A 26,152-nucleotide genomic window follows, 5' to 3' on the forward strand; every position below is an offset into this window, starting at 1 on the left:
GCTATTTTGTGTGTGTTCGAACCGGGACGCACGAGATATTTATATTATTCTCCTGCTTTTGCACAATTTTAGTCGATTAAACAAAGCATTGAAGAGCGGGCCGCTAGCCAACAGTCAAAGCACAGTAAGAAAGACTCATCTGCCAGCTCCACCACACTTCCGCTTACTGATGCAGAAAAGCGCGACTCCTCGACGAAGCTTTCCAAGAAAGAGAAAAAGAAGCTGAAGGAAGCGAAGAAGTTGGTAAAATCGAAAAAGATTGACTCGGAAAAGGTAAGCAGGAAAGCAGAAAAAGAGGGACGACAAGTGATGTGTCTCCTGTATGCAATCTTCTAATCGGGGGGACCTGTTTTTTTTTTGTTTGCCAGGATGCCGATGAGACGGAAAGCAACACAACAAAGGAAAAGAAAAAGAAACGAAAGTTTCTTTTCTAAAAGCCATCCGTTCGCGTCGGTTGATATTTAACGTACACATTCCCTTAGATCGCTGATAGATCCGCAGATCCGTCCAACTTGTTCCAACTGCATTGCTGTAACAGCTATCAACTCACTTACTATCACCTTGTTCTTTGTTGTGCGATCAGTTTCGGGCTCAATTATGACCCCCCTACTCAAACGATCGTAGAATGATCCTATAGGTTTGCCGCGCCGATTCATTAGCGCTACCATCAGCCTCATTAGCCAGATTAGACAGGTTTTCTTTCGTTTGATTGAATCGGTTTAGCGGTGGTTGCCCGCACTTTACCAAACGTGCGTGTCCCGCTTCATGATCGCTGTGTATCCCCTGCTGTAGATATGTCAATCATCGCATTTAACTCTGACGGATGCTGTAGTAGATCGGGAACAATAATTATGCGCAAGCTTGCTCTTGCATCCCGATTCTGCGGGCCGTTTTTTTGTCAATTCAACAAACATTTTTTCGTTCATTTTCAATCCATTTCATTTGCGCACATAGTTTTAAATAGCGTGTTTTTGCTGATGATAATATTAATAATCATGTTTTACTTCTACCTATACATATATAGAGCGAGAGAGAGAGGGAGAAATAAAACCATTATATTCGCGAGTTAAGTGTACTTTCTTCTGAAAGTGAAAGTGTGCATAGTGAAAGGTTAGATGTGTGTGTGCGATTATGCTGCGATGCGATGAAGTATACATACATATATTCGTCTACTATTATAAGAAATAAAACATTGGTTGAGCTTACCTTCTGTTGAAGCTAGATATATTGATTAGAAGAGAAAAACAAATCCCTGGTCCGAGTTTTGATCACAATCACGATGACTGCCTTTGCGTTGAAATTCCTATCGTATTTTGTTTTCTCAACACAGACCAAACTGTTCATTAATACATTAAATGATCAATTTCTAACAAATATACACATCAGGATTTATTATTGAGAACAGTACCATGACCATACAATAGTGGTGGTTCATTCCGACACCCATTTTGTTGTCCATTGACAATGATGAGAGTTCACACACCGCACCCCGGTATCGCGTATCATAACGTGTTAACGCGCCAGCAAGTACTTAGGAACAAGTAGTGAGTGAATTCGTTCTGTGTTTAGCTTTTCTCTTGCAAATCGTATTAAATACCTGCTGCTGTATTCCTGTTTTCTATCACGGTTTCATGGCAAGATCGGCAAGATTACATCGAATATTGAACAATCAATCTATAAAGCCAGTTCGCACAGAGGCTCTAGAGGAAAACCGTATTCTCCTAGTAGTACACAAGTAAGACAGATTGTTTTAAAGCTCACTCGAATGAAAGTAATTGTAATAGGGAAGTAATATTATAGCTTTTCCTTAGAAAATATAAAACTAAAACTAAAATGAATTTAACTCATAGTTAAATTGTTCTAGCTAGTAAAAAATAATAGTTCTACGTAGATTGGTTGTTTTCTACTCACATTAACATACGCTTGAAACTAGCTTGATCGTTTTGATTATGCAGTTATAACATTCGTTCACCCTTTTCCCATACGAAACTGTCTTGTCTACGCTCTCTTACAAATTATACATCTAGATCAACAATTAGACACTATGATATCGTTGCAGTGTTTTGCAAAGGGTTTTGAACCCAAACCACCGTTTTTAAGCTTCGTTTGAGTTTTTTTGTTTTGTTTCACGTTTCTTGTCTCATTTACCGTATAATATATATAATATTAGTTCATGATGATATATGCGATACAAAGAGTGTTCATCACCTTTAATTATCAATATGGATTCGATAGCTTATAGAGTTCGTACACTTGCTAACCAGTAACACAATATTCGAATAGATTATTTAACACTTAGAACACTCTCGATTCGCTCCGACGACTGTCCCCACCGGTCCGGGCTTACGAAAATGACTAGTTTCTGCTCCCATAACTAACACATTTTGATGACTACAGGTTTGATAAGAAAAATACGATTTCTATACGATTTGGTTTAACATTACATTGCGACTTACGGATACCGATTAACAATTCACGTTACTCTGTGTTTGTTTGTATGTTTTTTTTCTCTGTTGTTCTGTTCCTTTCCTTTCTGAGTGTTGGTTTCGTTACGTTGTTACGAGACACTTATGGTAACAATAAACACGGATTTACAAGAAGAATACCTATTACTCGTTAACGTTAACGTTGACTGCTCTTTGGAGGCGAGGGATTGGATTTACTTTCCTCTAGCATTGTTTATGTGCAGTGCATGACCGATTTTGAATTTGGTTTTGGTGCACTTGTACAGCAATAATATTGTTTGTTTTTTTGTAATACGTGGAAGTAAATACTAACATTTTTATTTCGTCTCATTAATTGCTTGCGATACATCGTTTTGCCTTTGCTTGAGTGAAGTGGCATTTTGTTATTGTGTTTGCCACGTTTGTTTTGGAAAGTCGCATAAGAAAATGTTTGTTTTTTATTGCCTTTTAATTTAAACTTTAAATCAAAACCATTTCGAGCGACTGCGGGTATCGTCTTTGGTTGGGAGTTCGTTCAGAACGTATATTTATTCTATTGTTTTGTCAACATTTACGGCAAGAGCAGTTCAGTTTATACTACGTTACATACTATTTCATCTTTTTTTTTTATTGTATGTTTTGTTTTTCTATAGTTGCTTGTATTTTATAATTGTAATCTGTAATCTCTCTTTTCTATACGTTGCTTGTTTTGCATAACAGTGGTTGTATTAACTAGTAGCAGCAGTAGTAGTTCGTTTTTCATTTATTTATTTGATTCGTTTGAGTCCCTCGAGATGACTGGCATAGTTATGTATTTGTGTTTGATATATATATACCTTATGAAATCTTTCTTTTCTCCCTGTGACAAATTAATGTCGGCATGGTGGTCAGGTTGCGCACCATTTACATAACAGCAGAATTGTGTGGGGTAGGTCGGCTTCCCTCCTATTGTTTTGACTAGTTCTAAGGATATCCAAGCATGCTCCACTAGTAGTTCGTGGAAACGTGGCTGCATCATAAAACTCTCTCTCTCTTTCTCTCTTGTTGGCTGTCTCAGTTGTAAATGGCTTAACAGTGATCATGGTTGCCAGCTTCCAAGCAGGATTTAACCATGCATAAAGGATTCCAATTTACGTTTGCTGCAGTATAAAGTGCAATGTCAAGACTTTGCATACAATTGTTTGTGAGTATGAGTGTTAGTGTGTTTGGGTGTGTTTCTGTATGTATCGTACGCTCTATCGTAAAACAGATCGAGTTAAACCTACACTTAGGAGTCGAAATTAGGAAGGCACATAAGTGGACTTGTGGGAACTTTAACACCTTACTCTCCGTCTATCAACTTTTCTCTTTCTATCTCTCTCTCTATCTCTTTTTCTCTCTCTCTCTCTCTCTATCTCTCTCTCTCTCTCTCTCTAGCCTGCTGCTCTTAAAGGTAGCCTTTGTAGATCTTGCCCGGGGCAAACGCTTTCGGTCGATCAGTTTTAGAATATGTGTTACACTTTCCTTTCCCATCATCATCATCATCATCATCATCATCATGCACTGGTGGACTGGCTGTGGTAATTTCGGGAGCTAACCGAGCGGAAACATGGAAGAAAGAGTTGTAATTCGATTCCAATTTTCAACTTATCAGACTACTTGGATCGTTCAGCAGTGCTAAAGATATGATCGTTTCCTCCTCACGAAAACGATTAGGATAAGGAAGAAAGCTTCCTTATTGAAGTGTCTTCTTGGCAATTAAGTGGCATCTTCATTCCACAACATACATTTCCCTTACACCATCGTAATAAAACAGATCGCTAACGCGAAGGATCAGGAGGTCTAACGAGGGGACAACGGAACCTGAATTATCCTAAGAGTGTCGCTTGTTCGCGTATGAAGAGGAAGCGCTACCGATGGTTTTCACTTTGCATCATGGCATACTTCAATAGGTTAGGCCCTGCTTAGTGACCGTATACCAGGCCTTCACCTTCACCAGCGTCGGCGTAGGAACGTCGGTCGGTGTGCGTGCACCCTGTTGCTGCTGTCCTGGAAGCAAAGGGGCCGGTGGCACTTTGCACTGGGAACAGTGCAGCTCGTGCGGTCGGGTAATGCAGCCGCAGCAAGAGCCGGGCGGTGACATTGGAGACGAAATCGTTGCAATGCCGCTCGATGACTGCAAATGATGATGAAGATGGTGGTGGTGATGATGCGAGGAGGTGGTAGACGAGGACGCGGACAGTTGCCCTAGGAACGATCCATTGCAAGGAGGCAAAGCGAGCGAGAGCGTTTGCGGTGGTTGCATCCTTGATGATGGCAGTGCTGGAGGCGGCGGAGGAGCGTAGCACGAGCCCTGGCCAAGGCGCAGCGTGGTCAGGTGAAGGGGCTGCAACGGTTGCTGCGAGTGATAAGTGTCCTGGGGCGGAATGTGATAGTGCTTCAGTGGGGGTGGTGGTGGTGGTGGTGGTGGTGGCGGCGCTGTAGAACACGACGGCAACGCTGATGAAGGATGCAGCAGCAGATGATGATGATGGTGGTAATGATGGTGATGCAGAGGATGGTTCGCTGTCGGATGGAAGCCGCCGTGGTTTTGGTGCCGCGCGGCAGTGGCTGCGTTCGACTTGGCTCGCCCGTTGGCCAGTATCATCGACTGTTTGCTCGTCCGGGACGTCCGGTATCCTTTAGACGTGCCGCCATTGGTGATCGTGTTCGTAGTGCCGGTGGGCCCTTTCAAGCATGCTGCTGCAGCAGCACCAGTCGGTGCTGTTGTTTGCGTTCTCTCATGGCCACCGCTGATGGTGGTGGTTGTGGCCTGCTCCGTTCGTTTCGCAGTGCTTTCCGCGGTTGTCGTTGGTGGTCCGTTCGATGTGTCGGATTTCAGTACTGAGCGAGTGAACGAACCGGCATCCGGAACGAAGGCAGATGGGAAGGGCGAAGGGAAAGAAGCGGTTAGAAAAACCCGATAAAGTTACAGTGAATACCATTTAAATCCATCTTGGATTTAGGGATATGAAGATGAATGTGAAAATTAGGATTTCCTTCCAAAAGTGGGTTATAAGGATTGGTAACAATTGATACACTTGAAGTCATACACTTTTTACACAAATAATAAATCAAGGTTATCGTTCAAAGATGTCTTTTGTATACAGTGGCTCACTAAATAAATGATTCAGTCACAATTTCGCGGTTTTTTTGTGTGAATATCTTAACCAGCTCTCAAGCTAGCCAGAGCCTATTTTAGCCAAATTGTACAAAAACTCCTTAACATTAAGTTAAACAATCCATTGCACCAATACGATTAAAATGACGAATGTACTACCTTTGAGGTCAAAATTTTGTTCGCATGAGTAACGGGGACCATTGGCTTCTCAGACTACATATAAATAATGAAGTATGTCTATTTTAGCCAATAAGAGTTGTGCAAAACTCATAAAAATGACAGCGAAAAGAAACTAATGATAAACTCCGAGGATGGTGATGGTTCGAAGTCGTACACTCGTGCCATATTTTATTGTGCAATTAATTTTTGTTCAACACTTCTTACTTCAAACTTCACAGACAAACTGTGCAATGGAATAAATCATTGGAAATCCTTTTTAATCCTACATTTTTATCATTCTATGATTCATTATCTTCGGCTAATATATTTGCTTATACTAAGTAATAGAAATGCTTAAATATCATATTGAATTGAGTGAATCATTAAATCAAATTGGCAAAAGCAATGACAACACAACTTCCACGAAAAGGCTGTAAATTAATAATTTAATAATTAATAATTTAATAATAATTTAATAATAATTTAATTAATAATTTAAGAGCTACAGCAATGTGAAATGCAAATGATTTTAAAATGAAAATAATGAAACGAAGAAGCGAATAAAGCAGTTCAAAGGGTGATATTAAAAACTGCATCAAACTAAATAATATAATCTACAATGGTTTAAAAAAAAAAGTTCTGTTCAACAGAAGCTTACTTCATTTATTGTGGGGTTAAAAAAGTTACAAAACTATTAAACAAGAATCTTTTACTCTGCCGATGCACAAAACAAAAGATGCTTACAAAGTGTTGCAATTCCCCCGTACGCTTCTCCCTTTTGGACGTGTATGTGTCTCTCTGTGGCATACTTCCGAGCCACTAACTGTGCCCAAACTACTCTCACACTGCACACTTACTTGCCGTTTGCAGACTGCTCTCGTTCGAGTTTTCGTTGCTTCCGTCGTCCTTCGGTCCTTCCTGACTGCCCGGCAGCTCGTCCGCGTCCACTTCGCTGATGCCCGGCACGAACCCGTAGCCGCCCGGCAGCGTGTACAGTCTTTCCAGCGGTCATATGGTCGAGTCGAACACACCCATCGAGCTCGAGATAAGCTGATCCTTGCGGCAGCAGTCGAGGAACTCTTCGATCGTTATCACACCGTCCTGGTTGGTGTCCATCTTCTGTGGGGTTTTGTGTCAGTGTGTGTGTAAAGATTAACATACGTTACCGTGTCTTGCCTATAGTATTTCGACCATCCACGCTTACCTGGAAAATGGTGTCCACCTTGTTCTTAATGTTAACCTCATCCGTTCCACCGTCGTCCCGCGCACCCATCAGCTCGTAGATGGCCGTCACGATGTCCGTCATTTCTTCGCGCGTTATCTTGCCATCGTGATTGATGTCGTACAGAGAGAAGGTCCAGCACAGTTTCTCCTCCAGCGTGCCCCGCGACAGTATCGACAGGCCCTGGACAAAGTTCTGGACCAAAAAAAAAAGGGGGACACAGCATATATTTAGTGCAAACTTGGCTACAGTGCAATAGTTGGCGCGCGTGTGTTGACGGCCGGGATGCATTTACCTCGAAGCTAAGAATACCTGTATGCTCCTTGTCTAAAGTATTGAACACGTAGTGTGCATATAATCCTGTATTGGCTGAAAGAAAGAGAGAGAAAGAAGGAGTTTATTAAATTTTAGGTTTAGTTTACAGATAAATTATATACAATTGGTAATTTAAATCATGTGTTCTAGAAAATACAATCAACTAAAATTGCATCTATCATATATTGAAAACATTAATTTTAAACAAATTCTGATAAAATTACACCATCAAAGGATATTTATTATAGAACCGTTTTCTCTGAAACATCTCGTTTTGTAAACGAGCTTTTGATATAATCGATTGGAATAAAGAAACCAATTGCCCACTGACACACAAATCACCATATTCAATACTTCCTCTTTTCATCTGTTATTGCATAAAATGCTCATTCCCCATAAGCGCAACCCCATGGGCTTGGAGTGGAATACTTTACGATCACATTTGCATTTCGAGCACTTTACGTCAGCGGATCAACATGGAAGAGAACGTTCACTGATGATGCGAAGGGAATTATTTCACAGATCAGCGTAAAATTAATTGCAACCTACTTTAACATGCATGTGTGCATGTGTCGAGTGTTTGCAGAATGTGAGCACATTAGTCTAGCGTAACTACTGAGTAGAGAAGCAAGAGTAGAATCGCGAATCGACGACAACATGCAATGGAATGGAAGGATAACATTGAAGCGGTGAGGAATAGTTGACTATTCGTTTACAAACATTGAATGATTCTGGCGAACTATTTACATTCTTTTATGCAAAATATCACGGACATTCTAGCTCTAATGCAAAGTTACCGACTGACAAATTGAAAGTGTTCAATTCAATTTAAACAAATTTAATTTCTTAAATTATGCTACGAAAGCTTCTCGTTGGATATTATAACAACGCCTATATAGTAATGGCATCTAAATTCCGCTAAATTCTTGGTGAATCTGTTTGTTTTGCATATTTACATAAGTAAGATGAAAAAAACACTTCTAGCAATTTGCAATATCTCTAAATTCACCGGGAATTTAACATCAATTTTTAAAATGGATTCTATATTTTGTTACGAAGTGAAAGTGAAAACAAAAATGATCAAACAATTACAGGTATTCTTCGATATACGCCAACGATATATTCGCGATATTCTAAATGCAAATGCAAAATGAATTCCTTTTTGGTTGAATTTTTAAAATTATTTTAAAAAAGTACAAAATTGTAATTTTTATTTGGAATCAGATCAAATAACTAATTTTGTGGCAAAAACCTCTGACTTCAAGCAAAATTACAATAAAATTAGCTAACATTTCACTAAACCCTTTGAAATTTTGTATCCGGTCTGCATTAATAGCGTATACCGGGGAATATCTGTACAGTCATTATCATTTTACATTTTGTTACGAACTTGTGCTTTAACAAAACAAAGAAACAAATAATTATTGTTGCGATTTCTGGAGCATAAATATCTAACCATTTTTTGATTATAAAAGATAGTTTTAACTAAAGTTGTTTGGAAGTGTTTAAATTTGTGTATTACAGTAGAACGTCGATTATCCGGTAAGATTATAACTTTCGATATACAATTTTATACACATCAATTAATGTTTATTTTTTTGCCATATTTACAAGTTTTTTTCCTGTTAGATCGGTGATAGTTAAACTATGCTATGTTGTGCTGTGAATCCACCAGAATTGTCAAAAAAGATTGTCAAAAAAAGCGAAAGTTTTCCATCAAAATTGGTCTCTAGCTTTCCAAATATTCATACGATCGTATTATTTCTTGGATCGAGTGCTTTAAACCTGATTTATTATAGTAAAACTTTGCTAATTCCATTTTTAAAGGCCTAGTGAGGAGATACATTATAGATCAGCGATCGGCAAAGTCCAGCCCGAGGGCCAAATGCGGCCCGTCAAAACATTAAATCCTAATCAATTCAATCAAGAAAATAGATGCCTGGTTTTGAAAGATAGAAAGAACCTATTCGTATAAAAAATACTGAACATCTTTTAGTATGACATTTCATACTGTCGAACTCTTCCAAATTTTATTAATGTAGCATTTATTGACGGACTAATCAATATGGTTGAACTTGAGGCAGTGGCGGATTTAACGGTACGCGGACTGAGCGGCCGCGGGGGGCCCCGTCAATTTAGGGGCCCCGTGGATGGTAATTCCAGCACATACAACAGTGTGTACAGTAGTCTCATCGAGAACTTCTGTGCCCAATAGGGGCCTCATGAACGAAGAGAGTCATACTTGATGTTTTTTACTTGGTGTCTTAAAATGATCTAGATAATTTTTTTTATTATATCGTTTCATAGACTTGAAAAACGATCAAGTATAATTATTCGTTAATAGACAGCGTGTTAGATCGTCATCAGGAAGTTTGTGATCTAGGTGTTTCACTATACTCTAGTTTAAATTTCCATTTACACGTTGACAACACTGTTATGCCTTGTTAAGATGCTAGGTTTTATCTTTCGACAATTCCGATAATGTAGTTATGTCTTAAGTCTTACGTGGTTGTTTACTTGTCTTGTGCGCTGGTGGGTGATGTACTGCTCAGTACTTTGGTTCCCGAATTGCACTACGATGCTCAACACAATAGAGGCAATACAACGGAAGTTTACAAGACTTGCTTTAAAATGCCATCAATTCAGAGGACTTACAGCCATGCCAAGTTATCGCTCGCGTTGCCCGCTGCTTGGTCTACAGACGCTCGAACACCGTTTTAAGGTAAACCAATGAGTATTTGTTGCTAAAATATTCGTCTAAACTTCGAATTAGACGTTGCTTCTTCGAGATGAGCAACATCTACGTGCCTTCGAAACCTCTTCGCTTTCATAACTTGCTTGTTGGTGAGAGCAGGCATACCTTATATGGATACAATGAGTTGTTACTAGCTATGACAAAGCAATTTAATACATGGTCTTATCACTTTGATTTTAATTTAACGACCAACACATTTAAAGAGAATATTTTATTAAATTCCAATTTGGCTACACCAGATTTAGGCAGATGTTAGGGAAATAAGTTAGGGATTAGGTGTTGCATACCTAAATAAATAAATTAAATAATTTTTAAATAAATAAATAATTAAACTTTATGGGTAGTCGAAGGATCAAACCCATCCCCCCCCCCCCATGCTCAATAGCAATAGGGGGTCTCAACTTCTGTTACCGCTTAGGGCCCCCGATACCCTAAATCCGCCACTGACTTGAGGTTAAAAAATCCTATATGTAACAGTAATGCGGCTTCTACATGACAATGCTCATCTCCATTTGAAAATTGAAACGAATATTTAAAAACCGGGTACGGTTTGCTGTTTGTACGAGTCCAACGATTATACACTGTTGCTTCTTAAGGGTACACGATTTTTAAAGAGCTTGTTTTAAGGGTATCAGTAATCAATTTGTCTGACATGGTATTGCGTACTTGTAAGGCATTAGAATAGTTGCTGAATGTACGTTTGTCTCGATATTTTTTCAGCCATAATTTTTCAGGCTTTTACCATCCCCAGATTAAATCCCCAATAATTGAGGCAGCATGGGACGAGGGGCTAATTCAGCAGCGATATTGTTATTGCTTTATTGTTTGGAACTTTTAACCATTTTTATGCACTATGTGGCCGAATCTAAACTGACGAATCATTAATTAATTTTAAGGATTGTGATTTAATGATAAAAATTTGAAACTTGTTTGGATGAAATAATAATTTAAAAAACCAATTATCATATTTCTAAAATTTTGTAGTGAAATAATGTATGTGCAAAACAAAAATCTGCATTCTCCTGGGTCGAAGCACTCGATAATTCAATAAATTAAGACCTCTGCCTCAAAAGTTTGCCGACCGCTGTTATAGATCACTAGATCGTCAGTTTGTCAAATATTCAATGCACCTGATATCGGTTCCAAATGACTTTTATCCAAATATTGTTTTAGTTTTCGTTTTAGAAGCTGTGAAGAATGATGAAGGTTCATTTAATGCAAGATTTTGATATGAGATGATAAAGCCATAAAAACAGTTTCGAATTTATTTTTACATCTAGTTCATGTTAAGTTTTCAGATATGTTTAATGCTTTAAACTCAAAAAATGGTTGAGAAGGGATGGTACAACACTGCTTCCATAACAAGGCAAGATTATTTGTTTAAATATGTTGTATCGTATGTTCATTCATATCAATTACCTTTGCCCTTTAAAATTCAATAAAAATTAAAAAGCATTATAAATAAAATATTCAATCAATAACCAAAATAAGACTTACATAATAATAGTAATATCGTAAATCTGTTGAGAAAAGAACAAACAACTTTGAAGGGGACTATGCACCGAGGTATACAAAGATTGTCCCTCATCTCCCTTTGCAATCATCGCCAAAACTGTGTTACAATGTCTGCTAATACCGATGAGGCTACCCTTCCTCTACCCGCGATGCAGCGTAGGAGACACATCTTAACTTGCATTACATTTATGCACCAACAGCATAAAACACTCTATACCCAAACCCCCGCAAACACCGAACCCATTGCAAAGGGGCGCTTGATTGCTGCGGTTCCTCGCATTCGTTTATTATTTACTTTCATTGCGCGCAACTGCAATTTGCTGCTGCATTTCGCCTTGTTCACTTTCGGTAATACCGCCAAGCTTTCAGGACATCCGAACTCATTTCCTGCAAAAAAAGGGAGGACAAATTGTATCCCTGACCCCCCTCCCTCCTTTCTCACTGTCATCACCAACGTTAATATTGTCTGTGCGGTGAAGATTTCCTTTACACTTTCATTCGCTTTTTCGATTCTCGTTGGTGGGTGTTTTATGATTTTTTTTCTTTTTTCTGTCATAGTTTCATTATGTCCAGTTGATAAGAGAGAGAGAGAGAGAGCGAAAAGGTAAGGAGAGAAAAGGAGTGAGGAAGTAATTGTGCAACGCTCTGGATTCCGTTTCTTGTGGCCACAAGCTGTTGATGTAAAGAACGGAGGGACGGAGTGGGAAGGACCTGAGGTCGTGAAACACCAAACCATGCTCTTTCCGGTTGAAGCTCATTGGTTCGGAAGTTTAAATTGATATTTCATGTAGCAGCACAGTCGGAGGACATTCATTTCAGACACACTCATCAATCAAAAGGGAACGGGATTTTAGGAGCAGCATCAACTATCGTCTCGCAGTGCGCATTCGCTGTGGGGCTGTGTGATCTTCATCAATCCATACCACACTTAACCTTTGATAAAGCGCAATGTTGAGCTTTGAAGCTGCATTTGCAGTAATTTTTCCCTTGCTGTGCACTTCAAAAGTCATTCAAAGCATGTGACTTTTTCGGCATTATGCAATGGGAATCTCTGCTGAAGTTTTTGCCGACAACAACCGCGATGAACGTGTTGTTCAAATGCGTTTCTTTAAAACTGTTGTCGCTGTTAGGTTTGATTTTTCAGATGTTCTACTACACACTCACATTCTCCCTCTTGACAGCCTCGAAAGGAAAATGATACACTTGCCCGCGCTGCGAACGATGAAATGATGGGGTGCAGCGAGGAAAAGTACAACTTCCACTGCAATATCTGTCACTTTCCTTTAGCGTCGCATGCCCTTTGCCCCACATGCCTGACAAATGTGCTGTTCATGTTTTCTTAACAAACTCGTTCGATCGGGGCAGGGTTGGGGCCGTTTTGCTCCCAAAATGGCAAAATAACGAGAGCGTACATTGGACTACGGGGTACGGAGCACCGCCGGCGGTCTGTTGATGTTCGGTTGTTGAAGTTTGCTGCTTTTTGGTGGTGATGGTGCCCCAATCCTCCTTCCCCCTTCCTCCACCTCCATCCCAACGGACCCACTGTTAAGCTTGTGCAGCATTATTTTCGGGCCGAGGTTTCTTGCGCTTGCTGCTTGCCTGCTTGGTGTACTTGGAATGTTGTTGATTTTCATGTAAATTGACTATTTCATTGCGAATCACTCGCCGGCGAAAGAAAGAGGTTCGTGCTGGCTCTGCTGCTGCCCGCCTGCGAGGGTTGCAGCTGATGATGATGATGATGATGATGGTGATGGGAGAATAATACAAACAATACAGTGCTTCTCTAACATTTGCATACAGCAACAGAGCACGTTGTGTGTGTGGAGAAAGGGGGAGATTTGCTCATTTAGTTTGGCTCATAGTTGATTTTGAAGTGTGTTCGTTCAGTTGTAAAAAAAGTAATGGGAAAAATAATTTAAAATTAATTTGATAAGCAAACCGATAGCTGATCAATTATACAATAGAGCAGGATTTGACAGTATGTTAATACAGTATGTATTAACAATAAGACATTCTGTATGGAGGAAGTAACATACAAAATTGTGTATAGATGAGATACACTTAAGTCTGGTTGCAGTAAATTTATATAAAGTTTGGCATGTGATTTTGCGACGAGAGAGCATTTGGCTTTCGACGGCGCAATAAATGCAATTCAAAGTTTTAAATATAGCTCCATGCATTTTTCTCGCGATAACATTCTGCTATTCTAAAATTCACACAAATCAGTTTTTCTTCATTTTTATATATTTTGGGACTATTTTCAGTTGTATTTGAAAACAAAAACGAACATTGTGGCGTGAGAGGATGGGCTCTTTTAGAAGCGATATTGCTCTTGCTTTGTTATTTTTGACTGATAACACTTTTGCCCCTCTGTTGCCGATCCTCAAATGATTTTACATTACAATTCGTTTTTAAAGTAGGTAGCAATGTTGAACCATGTTTGCTTTGGTCATTAGATCATAATTATAGAAAAACTGCAATGACACCAATCGCATTGCTTTACATCATTACCCATTTATTTTGTTTTTAAAATGCTATAATGTAATAATTTTAGGACAAAAAAAATCCCGTCGTATCTTAGATACTTCATAGCAACGCCTCCATTAGTTTCCTTATAAAGAATATCTTTCTTAGCTGACGGTCCTTGAAGATTCACCTTAGAGAGATTGGATTGAACTTTTAATTAAAAAACAGTTCCCCAAAACATTGAATAATGCATTAGAGGGGTTGTTGTACACGGGACGATGTTTAAACGCAATACAGTCCGAACTCACTGGTTGAACTTCGATTCCCTGCCAACTACTGAATATGTGCTTTTTAGTTGGCACGTTTTTCCATACAAAAAAAAATCTGAATTTTTTCTCGCCATGAGATTTTTGTGAATTAAAAACCCCGGTTTCCCATACAAACGCATGCTTTTTAATTGAACTGTCAGCAGACTATCGAGTGTTCAATTAAAAAGTATGCCAACTAAAAAGCGTTCAACTATTGAATTGTGACTGTATATCAGTTTTCAATTCCCATTAAATCTTTAAACATTTCCTGTTATGCTAGCAGTCCAACTGCAACAGTTTCGTATACATTTCATCAAAGAAAAAAAAAGATGAATAAATAAATAAACAAACAAGTAAATAAATTTCTTCTTTGGCTCAACAACCGATGTCGGTCAAGGCCTGCCTGTTCCCCCACTTGTGGGCTTTGGCTTTCAGTGACTAATTGATTCCCCCCCATAGCAGGATAGTCAGTCCTAGATATGGCGGCGCGGTCTATTTGGGGATTGAACCCATGACGGGCATGTTGTTAAGTCGTACGAGTTGACGACTGTACTACGAGACCGGCTCAAGTAAAAAAATAAATAAATAAATTGTTAAATAAATAGATTTACACACAATGTGTATGGGTAGCTTGGTCCATACAATGTTTGATAACAAGGCAAGAGTTGTATAAGAAAATATTAAATAAATATACTATAGCTAAAAATATTATGGATGTTCTGATAACGTTTTTTACCCTTTAAGATATGGCAAATCTTCTTCTTCTTCTTTTGGGCTCAACAACCGTTGTCAGTCAAGGCCTGCCTGTACACCACTTGTGGGGTTGGCTTTCAATGACTTTTGGATTACCCCCCATAGCAGGATAGTCAGTCCTGGCGTATGGCGGCACGATCTATTTGTACCCATAACGGGTATGTTGTTAAGTCGTACGAGTTGATGACTGTACCACGAGACCGGCTTTAGATAACAAGATATGGCAAATATTACACAAAATATCCAATAAACAAACAAACAAGTTTTAACAAACTATGTTTACATTATCTATGCACAACATAATATTGACGAACAGTAATGTTGGACTGCTCCTTCTAAAATTTCCTTAAAAATATTGGCGAATTGGTGTTTTCATGTTACAAAACGAAACAGAAACGATTTATGAAACAAATGAATGGCTGTTATACACCAAATAGCCTAAGTTAAAGTAAAACCTCTTTTTGACAAACTGGTGATTAGAACAGTCAACAAATTCCAACACGAAATCGAAAAAAAAAAATTTAAAACCAGATGAAAATAAACACTTATTGAACCCGTCGGCCATTGCATACCGTGCAGAACGTTTTTCTGCAACTGACTGTACTCGCGCCGACCAAAAATGTCCTCCAATGAGTCACCGAGTCTCGTTGAAATTCTTCCCCCAAAAATGGTTGTACTGCACACAGCGCTCTGACCTCTTGACTCGACGACTTCCAGGGGCTGCTGACTGTGTACCCAATCGTGCCCTTTCTCTCTCTCTCTCTCTCTCTCTCTCTCTCTCTCTCTCTTTCTCTCTCCCTCTTATGCTTAGACACATTTGTTCAAGTTGGCATGGAGCATCTCGAGAGGGTTGTTATTTCTACTTGCTTCTCGCTGCTCGCAATACTGTTACGGATTGCACTGTCACCCAGAGTGGAACATTTTGTTTGTTTTTTTTCTTCTTACTTTGTATGCAAGCGTTCGTTTTCCTTTTTCAAAAACAATCTATTCGTTTGCGGGAAATTAAATGAATCGCACAGCCCGTACCCGTACAAGTGAAACCTCTAAAATATCCATCATTTCCCAGCAATTCTCTTTTCGATCGTGATAAGTGTACGTCAATCGTTGGCAGTACGGAGGTTCGGGTTGGTAGCACTGCTAGTGTCCGCAAAGATGTGTTATGCTTTTTCCCTCGTTGAAAGTAAAAGAAAATAGGAAAACAACTCTCCTCTGCTACAACGTGCAACCGGAACGGGAACAGGAAGAGCCGGTACGTTTCGAATGGTCATCAACATTGTGGCCATACATCAGCAGCTGTACTGGCCACCACTTTCCAGAAACAATTAAAATAAATCATGCAGGAGAAACGAATTAATTATCGCACGGTTCGCGTTTTTTTGGGAGGCTTGCGCGCGGGCGAGATTGGGACACGAAAACACGCGCACTCCACAGCATGATAACACGTGAATGCGCTTTAAATTTATTGCATAATTATTATTGGTGGTATCGCCCGTTCGTGGCTAGGAATCAATTGCAACACTGTACAGTTTCATTTTTTGAAACAATGAATGGGGTTTCCCTTTCTTGCTGGTAATTTATAACAGAAGTTTTTGTTTCTGTGTTTTTGGGAAGTGTTTTATGGGTTTGGGTTTATCGCCATTATTCACTATTCGTTTCTTGATAGTGAGGTTGGCTATAATGATAATGCTTGTAAGTGAGTGAGTGAGTTTGAGATTAACTGAAGAAAGTCTTAATGATTCTAGTAACGATTCGGTTTATACCGAGAATTAGTTTCCTTATATTTACAATTATTAAAAGAAATGATGAGCTCCCTTTCCTAAGTTTTGCAGTTTTTGAAGTTTTGCAACCACTAGCCTGTAGCCAACGTCAATTGCTAGGTGAAGGTGGATGGAAAACTTTCAGGGCCTTTTGTTACCACCAAAGGTCTGGATCAGGGGGACGAGCTTGCCTGTCTCCTATTCAACTTGGCGCTAGAGAGGGCCACCCGTGACTCGAGGGTGGACACTTCGGATACCATCTTTTATAATTCAATCCAGATACTGGCGTACGCTGATGATATAGACATCATTGGTATGCGGCTCTCCTATGTCCAGAAAGCCTAGAAGCCTAGCCTAGAAGAATATGACGTCTGACGTCTAACTGCTCGGTCGCTTATCGCTGTGCTCCGCGTTTTTCCAAAAATATTTAAGTATATTTTCTAACGTACCCAGTTAATACTCGTTCAACTGACTACCAAACTGCTTCCTGTTACTGTTGCGCGTTAGTGTGTTATTTCATTGACCCACGACTGTGTATTAACGTTTTTAATCCGGGTTAACGGTGGTGTGATCAAAACCGCACATAATTTCGCGATGGCGGCTATCTGTTTCGCGTGTGCTGTGTCACTGGATGCTGCCGACTGTATCGTCGGCTGTGCGTACTGTGAGGCTACTTTTCACCGCGGTTGTTGCAGGCTGCCTTCCGAGCTGATTGATGCGGTCCTGACTCACATCGATCTGCACTGGAGCTGCACTGGGTGCACCAATATCCTGAAAAATCCGCGCTGCCGATCAGTCAAAGAGATCGGGGCTCAGGTCGGTTTTCAAGCTGCTCTCACCTCAACTGTTGCGGCTGTGGGGAAGCTTATTGAACCGATTATCGCCGAGGTGCGCAGTGGATTTACTCTACTGCAAAATGCACCCATACCTCAGCTTTGCAATACCGATCCTCGGCCCGTTGCGGGTAGAAAGCGGCGGCGTATCATCGAGGATTCTATGTCCCCTGATGTCAACAAAAACGTAAACATTCGTCAAAATAACATGTTTGCAGCGTCATCGCCAAGCGCGTACACTAACACTACAGTCGGCATCCCACCCTCGTCTACGCTACCGGAAGAACTCATGGGAACCGATTCGCTATCGTCACCGCTTCGAGCAGCGTTTCCCCAGCCGGCCACAGACAGAATATGGATCCGACTATCTCGCTTGTCCACTGCCGTCACCGTGGAGCAAGTGGTCGCTTCTGTGAAACGCCGTTTAGCCACCGATGACGTCCTAGCATACTGCTTGCTGAGGAAGGGAGTCAGTGTTGACAGCGTAAACTGGCTTTCTTTCAAAGTGAGAGTACCGGCAGCCCTTCGTGACGCAGCACTCGCCCCATCGTCCTGGCCTGTCGGTATTGGTGTACGTGAATTTGTACAATCCCGTCAACGAGAGCATGGACACTCATCGTCACCAATCACCATCAAACACCGTTCTCTCACACGCACACCTGTTGTCATCGATCGCCGATCGATGCCTCGCACACCAACATCCACTGTCTATCACGCACCGGCACACGCATCAACTTCACAGGCTCAAACACTAACATCACCACAATTGGGAGAACACACGCTGAACGACACTACTCATGGTCCTAATTCAACACTCATTGACGGCCCGCTTTTAATTCGCCGCACTGCCAACACCAACTTACAACAGACCACACTTGACCGTTTCTTTCACGAATAGACGAACCTCTGTTAAGTCTGCACAAACACCTACCTGTTATGTTCCTGCTGCTAATGCGCTTCGCACTGCCCGTTCCACTGCCTCTGTTTACTATCAAAACGTGCGGGGACTGCGCACGAAGGTCGATGAGTTTCGCCTGTCGGTGTTGGAATCCAATTTCGATGTAATAGTGCTTACGGAAACCTGGCTCGATCCTAGTCTACCTTCGGCTTTGCTGTTTGACGATAGCTTCCGAGTCTACCGATGCGATCGTAGTGTTGACAACAGTACATGTTCCCGCGGTGGAGGTGTGTTGATTGCGTGCTCTCAGTCTCTGACGTCACGGGAGCACACAACGGTGCATCCATCGCTTGAGCTAGTGTGCGTTGTAATACAACTAGGCAATTCCCGACTATTCATCATTGCTGCATACCTCCCGCCTAGACTTGCCGCAAATGCTGCCACGCTCCGTGAAATCGAAAATTGCATTCGCTCATTATGCTCAACTATGCATCCCGGAGACGGTTTACTCCTGTTAGGAGACTTCAACCAACCTCTCGTCTCCTGGTCAGCCGCTCAGCATGATCCGGATTTGCCATTTCTGCATTATGAGCCACGTACGCGATCGGCTCTCTCCGCTCTGTTTATGGACGAGATGCATCATAGCGGACTCTTCCAGATCAATGGTCATCTTAACACCAGCGGACGCGTCTTAGACCTGGTGTTTGCAAATAATGCTGTTGCTTCTGTTTGCCTTCCGCTTGAACTTTGCCTCACCCCGCTGTTAGCAATTGACACCTATCACCCGGCGCTTGAGTTGGCCATCCCGCTACCACGAGAGGAATCAGCCGTTCCTGCGCTAACATCACGCCTTGACTACGCGCGGACGGACTTTAACAGGCTCCTGCCGATGATCGCCTCGTTCGCGAATGTCTTCGATTGTTCCCATTACGCCACTCTTGACCTCGCTGTGAAAGATTTTGAGCGGTTCATGTTGCAAGCCCTGAATGAATGCACGCCGGTGAAACGACCTAAACGAGGCCCCCCTTGGGGTGACAGAACGCTGCGCAGGCTCAAAACGGCTAAAGCTGCCGCGTATCGCGATTATTTGTTGCGTAGGTGTCCCGCTGCATTGCGCAACTATAACACTGCGCACTCTCTCTATCGGCGCTATAACAGGTTCCGCTACCTGGGGCACGTACGGCGTACGGTTTTGCGCTGCCGCGGCAATTCACGTGTACTGTGGAACTTCGCAAACAATCGTCGGAAATCCTCTGGTTTTCCTAGCTCCGTCAGTTACAACGGGCGCAACGGCAACAATCCGTCTGCTGTATGTGATATTTTGCCTCGCGCTTTGCCGCCACCTTCCTTCCAGCTGTAACTGATGAGAGGCAGATAGCCGACGCATTATCAAATGTACCGGTGGATGCTATGGCCCCAAACTTGCCGATCATCGATGAGTATTCAGTCTCGAAAGCGATTGACAGGCTGAAATCTTCGTTTGCTCCAGGGCCTGACGGGATCCCGGCTTCCACGCTTAAGCGTTGTGGCACCACCATCGCGCCTATCCTGGCCTCGATTTTTCGCGACTCGCTGCGTTCGGGCATCTATCCTGCCTGCTGGAAAACTTCGTGGCTTGTTCCAGTGCACAAAAAGGGGGACAAATCAAATGCATGTAATTACCGTGGCATTACATCGCTTTGTGCCTGCGCTAAGGTCTTCGAGCTCCTGGTGTACGAACCTCTCCTCGCAGCTGCCTCGAACTACATTAGCACAGCTCAACATGGATTTGTCCCTCAGCGTTCAACCACCACCAACCTGGTTGAGTTCGTTAGCCTCTGCCACAGGACCATCGATGCCGGCTCGCAGATCGACGCAGTCTACACGGACATCAAGGCTGCCTTCGATAGCGTTCCGCACGCCTTGCTGCTCGCAAAGCTCGAAACGCTTGGTCTGCCTGTGCAGCTGCTGGCCTGGATGCGCTCCTATCTTACTGGTCGCACATACTGCGTGAAGATGGGACCCCATACGTCGCGCCGTATCGATGCTTCTTCTGGGGTGCCGCAGGGGAGTAATCTTGGACCGCTGCTGTTTGTCATTTTCCTGAATGACGTAACACGGTTGCTCCCTCCTGACGGCCACCTACTGTATGCAGACGACGCGAAGCTGTTCCTGCCTATCCGCGACCGGTCAGACCAACTCAGCCTTCAAGCCACTCTAAGTGCCTTCCAGTCATGGTGCTCTTTGAATGGTCTTGAATTGTGCGTCGAGAAGTGTGTTGTCGTTACGTTTGCGAGAAAGCGGTGCCCCTTAGTGTATGACTATGCGTTAAATGGATCTACCATTGGTCGCAAAAGCTGTGTCACGGATCTAGGAGTGCTCCTTGACGAAAAGTTGAGCTTCCACGACCAGCTAGAGCACGTTGTCACTAAGGGTAACCAATTGATCGGCTTACTAAAACAAATAGCACGAGACATCACTGACCCGATTTGCATCAAGACGCTATACTGTGCTTTGGTGCGACCAGTGTTAGAATACGCTTCTGCAGTATGGTGGCCTACAGCTGCTCGTCCCCTAGCTCGTTTAGAGTCGATCCAGCGCAAATTCACGCGGTTCGCTTTGCGCTCCTGGAGTGTCCAACTTGACTATGAGGGACGCTGTGCGTTGCTTGGCATCGAGACGCTGAAGCAGCGGAACTGCAACGCTCAGAGGCTGTTTGTCGCGGGACTTCTTGACAATCGGATCGACTCGCCCGCGCTTCTTTCGAGGCTCAACATGTATGTCCCGCCGAGATCGCTCCGAGCTAGATCGCTACTTGACGTGGAGGAACGCCGCACTCGCTTTGGCTCCTCTGATCCGTTTATTCGTATGTGCCGTGAGTTTAATGTCATTTGTGATCGTCACCAACCTGACATGTCGCGCACCGCATTGTTGAATAGTATTCGTGTCGTGCGACCTTTTACATGTTAATTATGTTACTTAAGACTAAGCGTGACAAATGAATGACCGTAATGTGACTATGTTATAATGAATGAATGTAAATGAATTCGCTTCAAGTGGGCCACTTGCGGTCCGTTGAATTTTAATAAATAAATAACAAATAACAAATAAGCCTACCAAGGGATAGAGCAGGTCGCAGATAACCTCGGCCTGCCCTAGGCGTGACGTGCAGATAGGTGAACGCACTTTTGAAGTCGTCCCACAATTCATCTATCTTGGGTCAAAGGTCAGCAACGACAATAACATGGAAGCTGCGTTGCGCGCAAGGATGGTGGCAGCCAACCGGTCTTTCTACAGCCTGAAAAATCAGTTCACCTCAAAGAACCTGTCACGACGGACGAAGCTGGTACTATATAGCACCTATATACAGTGGCAGATTAACATAAGCGGTCATACGATTGCCTTTCTGAAGTGACGAACGAGTTGTTGTATGAGGAATTCTAAACTAGAGAAGCAGAGATAAGATATAAGAAGATAACTGCGAAGCAAATTTACTTGTGAGCGGGGGATGGGTCCGTTTTTTCGGGGCCCCATACGGCCACATAGTTTACTTAGTGCTTAATCCGCCCCTGCCTATATGCTGCCGGTACTCATATAGACCCAAAAATACGCTCTTAAATATGGACACTCACCAAATCTGACGAAACCCTCGTAGCCGCCTTCGAGAAAATGACGATCATAAGAATTCTTGGACCAGTATGTGTAGAAGGACAATGAAAAAGCCGTAATAACGACGAGCTATACGAGATGTACGGCAAGAGGTGGCGAGATGGCGTGAAGGAGTCCGCCATTAAGGCCAGGATAACGAATTGGCAAATGAAACGGTTTCTGACACTCCTGAGGCAGGCCAAGACCGCAAAGCGGTTGTAGCGCCGGACAAGTTAGTATGTACTCTCTGTATCCTATGTGCAACATTTAAATGTGTTAAACATCGCAAAACAACGTTACACCTAAGGTATGTACCCCTTTTGTCGTAACAAGGACTGAAATCTGGTTAGTAACCAGCCATTGGGCCTCATGCACTGGGTTTAGTACATTCATGAATTACTCAACGACCAGTTTAACTGGTCTAGACTGGCTAGAAGCTCCACTAGCATCGTGTTCGTAAAGGATCGAGCAAACGGCAGAGAACCTCGGATTGCAGATAAATGAGACAAAGACAAGGCTGATGTTGGCAACACCAGCGGCCCTACTAACAATTCCAAACTTACATAGGCGGGACGTACGGATAGGTAAAGCAACTATTGAGATCATTCAAGATTTCACCCATCTCGGGTCAAAGGTCGCATGGATGATGAGCTGCGCGCAAGGATTCTGGCTGCCAACCGGTCATTCTATAGCCTGAGATACCGGGGAACTGCTGGAACAAAGAACCTGTCATGACGCAAGAGGCTGGGACTACATAGTACCTGTATAGTACCGTTACTCACAAACGCCTCTGAGACATTTTATATGCATGCAACCGAACGACCCAACTCGTAAAGTTCTCTTAAGTCGTCTACAAGGACTCTCTGTCCGTGGCATGGTAGGCCAAGTTGTGGTGGCAAGGTAACGTAAAGAACAAGGAAATAACCTGCCTTATTTTATAATGAAAATACAACTACATTTGTTCATCCAACGAAGGTGACACAAAGAAAGGAAGTCATACCGACCTATACAGGTTTTGAACATTTATTACTCCAACACAACCGTATTGAAGTCGATCCCGTTCGAGAGGCTTAAAATACTAACTGAAGTCACGATTATTCACTGTAGTTGAGCGTATTATCATTCATCAAAATGTCATAACAAAAGCAAAGCATGAAACAATGTCATTATTGAACAATCATTCGAGACCCATGAAGGTGCTTGTAGCATATCAAAAAGAAAACTCGTGCACTAATTAAACCATCTCGTTAGGGTCAGTCCTGTTTCATTTCCACCAGCAATCATTAACCTACTTCTAGATCAATATAATGATAGTCAGTAGTGCGTACGAGAAGACCCAAAAAACACGCAGCTCGAAGATGCTTCGAACGGCATAGTGTACTGGGAAGCTTTGCTCCTACAAAGAGTCTCGAAGACTTTAATTGCGAATTGAATTCACTTTATAAACTTGCTTATCTAAGCACTATTCTATAGTACAAAACGTAACACAAGCACACTCAACCACCGGCAACGGGGGCAGCAATATTGTAATTTATTGTAAAAACAACTGAATTGCTTCCACAGCACAGAATCAAAAGCAAACACCTCCGGGAAATCGAACAACCGGCCAATGTTGCTCGGGCACAGCCAAAACACATACAATCCCATCGGTGAAACTGTGACTGTGTGTCGAACCGGGTGATGGTGGTTGTGGGTGAGTTGATTGAACATCGAGAAAAATTCTTCGAAACATTTCTTCTCCTTCACATCCTCGTTTTACCGTTCAGCCGTTTTCTAATCGACTGTTGTCTGGTTCGTGTCAATTACATGTCAGCTAAGTTATTTTGTTCGTTATAAACCGTCCGTTTGTTCTGTCCATTCCCAAGGGATGCACACAAGAGGATGAGGTTTGCATTTCTTTCGTTATTTCTTGTTTGCTTGTTCATCCAATCCATCGCTTCCGTATGATACACTGTCACTGCATCCTTTGGTAGCTAGTAGTAGTAGTAGTAGTAGCACTTTCTTCGAGTCTGCCATGCTACGGAGGCTTGTGTCAAATAAGTGTCAAAGTACAGCATGACAACGGCTGCTCTCTCTCTCTCTCTCTCTCTCTGTCTCTTTCTAGAAATTCTCACCGCAATGATGAGGGTGACTGGAGCAGTCTGATGCGTTCAATTCATTTCAGCACAACCGTTGGCTTTGTCACAAACATTCAAAGTCATGGGGTAGTAGAATATCACTTACCTCCTTGTGGGAAGAACTGTGAGTAGATGAACTTGAACGTTTCCTCCCGTATGATGCCAGCCGGACACTCCGCCTTGAAGCCGCGGTAGATTCGCTTGATTTCTGCCTCGGTGAAACGGGTCGCCTCGCACAGGGCCGCTATCGATTCCGGCCGGTACTTCGGCGGGGACACGATCTCCTCCAGCTCACAGTCTAGATATGTAGGGGTAAAAAACATGGAACCACATTAATACAATCCGGGGGTTGATGGTGGTGGACGGTTGGAGGGTTAAAATTAACACCCAAAGGGAATTGTGCTTCTAAACATGTATTGAGATGTCAAAACCATTTCGACCGGGTGAACATGTTTTCAATCCCTCCCTTTTATAACGGCTTTGTTTAGCTCATTCTAATCGTTCGGTGTTCAGTGCGTGTGTGTGTGTGAAGTTTCCTGAGCCCTGAGTTTTTGGACGAGAAAAAACAAAACTTCATTAAACTGCTTTTAACAACAAATAAAACACTTGAACCTCGGGCGTGATGGAACCGTTTCATTCTTTTTTCCCCGTCTATCCCGTTGCTTTCTATTAAAGCTACCATCACCATCACACTGTTGCTCCTGCTGCTGCTGCTGTTGCTGATACTGTCAGCTCATCATCCTTCGGGGCACAGCTTAAGCAGCGAAGCCCAGCCCAGCTTTTATATGTATCGAAAACAAGGGGTCCAACCGACTTGACCGCCCGCAGGGTTTTGAATTACAAAATTCCACAGAAGAATGTTTGTTGCTGCTGATTGTTGGGTCGTTGGACCGGGAGACTGTTTTATATGTTCAGTGAGACAGAGAGATCGGCAGAGAGGTAGAGGATGAGAAAAGCACGGGGGGAGAAAAACACAGTGGCAGTGACATTAAGTTTCCAGAGCTTTACATCATCGGTGGAAACGAACATCTATTGGAAAACCAACAGAGTATGACGTTATGACAACTTAATAATGTTTTGCCAGCACAGATCGTGAGTTGATTCAGTTCAAATATGAAATGATTCAAAAAAAAAAAATAAAAAACAGGTAATGAGACAGTTTATTTCAGTGCGAATGAAAATTCATTTTTAAATTCAAACTATTTCTATTAAAATAAAATCTTACTTTAAAATAAGTGATATAAAATCCGCTCCCGTTGGGTTCCAACCTTTATGGTGTTTTCAAAACTATTTCCATAATGGTTAGCAATGGCATTTTTCACGATGAAAAAGTACTCACACACACATGTTACCTGCGCATCCCCCATTATTTTTTACCCAATACCCGATGTCCAACGGGCTGAAGGGATTTGTACGCAATGTAACGCAGGCCGTAGTTGTACAATGGAGCTTTCCCACTGACCCGCCACCGTGCACGATGCACACACCCATCTAAACGGTTCATTTCCTCCGTGCAGAGCGAAAAGATGCTTATCTCTTGTGATAAATGTTTTCGTAGCGACTGAAAGACATATCTGCCCTCCGTCGGCGCAGGACTTCCTCGCTGGCGGATTTTTGCATTCATGTTTTCGCTACCATTGCGCTTGTTCTCTCTTCTCTCTAGTAAATCATCTTTTGCTTCGTGTGTTCGTTGCGCGTACTAATTTTTCACCCACGATGACATGCCCGGAACGCAGTGGTGTGGTGGTGCGTCATCGTATGCAAAAGTGTCGGCAAAGTGTACCCGCACGAAGAGCGTCTTGAAGCAAAATACTTCATGCTGGTAGTAAACCAAACCAGACGCA

The 26,152-nt window shown here is 42.3% G+C and overlaps 3 protein-coding genes across 11 annotated transcripts in view; 1 reads left to right on the forward strand and 2 right to left on the reverse strand.

The window, feature by feature from the left end:
- LOC120948649 (MICAL-like protein 1) overlaps window positions 1-1,205 on the forward strand; it is a 33,676-nt gene extending 32,471 nt beyond the window's left edge. For all 7 annotated transcript variants that reach the window (XM_040365235.2, XM_040365234.2, XM_040365238.2 and 4 more), the window contains 2 exons: window positions 73-273; window positions 369-1,205. In XM_040365235.2, coding sequence (XP_040221169.2) covers window positions 73-273; window positions 369-434 — 267 coding nt within the window. In that variant the 3' untranslated portion in view covers window positions 435-1,205. The remainder of the gene's footprint in view (window positions 1-72; window positions 274-368) is intronic.
- Window positions 602-6,750, reverse strand: LOC120961125 (protein hunchback-like). The gene is made up of 2 exons (XM_049607189.1): window positions 6,600-6,750; window positions 602-5,306 (listed from the first exon to the last, which is right to left on the reverse strand). Exon 2 carries the CDS (start codon window positions 5,068-5,070, stop codon window positions 4,369-4,371), a length of 702 nt encoding a protein of 233 aa, XP_049463146.1. The 5' UTR covers window positions 5,071-5,306; window positions 6,600-6,750; the 3' UTR covers window positions 602-4,368.
- The window catches only part of LOC120948661 (Kv channel-interacting protein 4), a 63,272-nt gene continuing 43,485 nt past the window's right edge, over window positions 6,366-26,152 (reverse strand). For all 3 annotated transcript variants that reach the window (XM_040365257.2, XM_040365259.2, XM_049607188.1), the window contains 4 exons: window positions 24,415-24,606; window positions 7,260-7,333; window positions 6,947-7,159; window positions 6,366-6,861 (listed from right to left, as the gene is read on the reverse strand). In XM_040365257.2, the coding sequence (XP_040221191.2) occupies window positions 6,751-6,861; window positions 6,947-7,159; window positions 7,260-7,333; window positions 24,415-24,606 (590 nt within the window). In that variant the 3' untranslated portion in view covers window positions 6,366-6,750. The remainder of the gene's footprint in view (window positions 6,862-6,946; window positions 7,160-7,259; window positions 7,334-24,414; window positions 24,607-26,152) is intronic.

The sequence above is a fragment of the Anopheles coluzzii genome, chromosome 2 (assembly GCF_943734685.1).
Source record: "Anopheles coluzzii chromosome 2, AcolN3, whole genome shotgun sequence".
Lineage (NCBI taxonomy): Eukaryota > Metazoa > Arthropoda > Insecta > Diptera > Culicidae > Anopheles > Anopheles coluzzii.

Coding starts and splice junctions, on each gene's coding strand:
- LOC120961125 (XM_049607189.1), bottom strand. CDS start 5,070: ATGATACTGGCCAACGGGCGAGCCAAGTCGAACGCAGCCACTGCCGCG.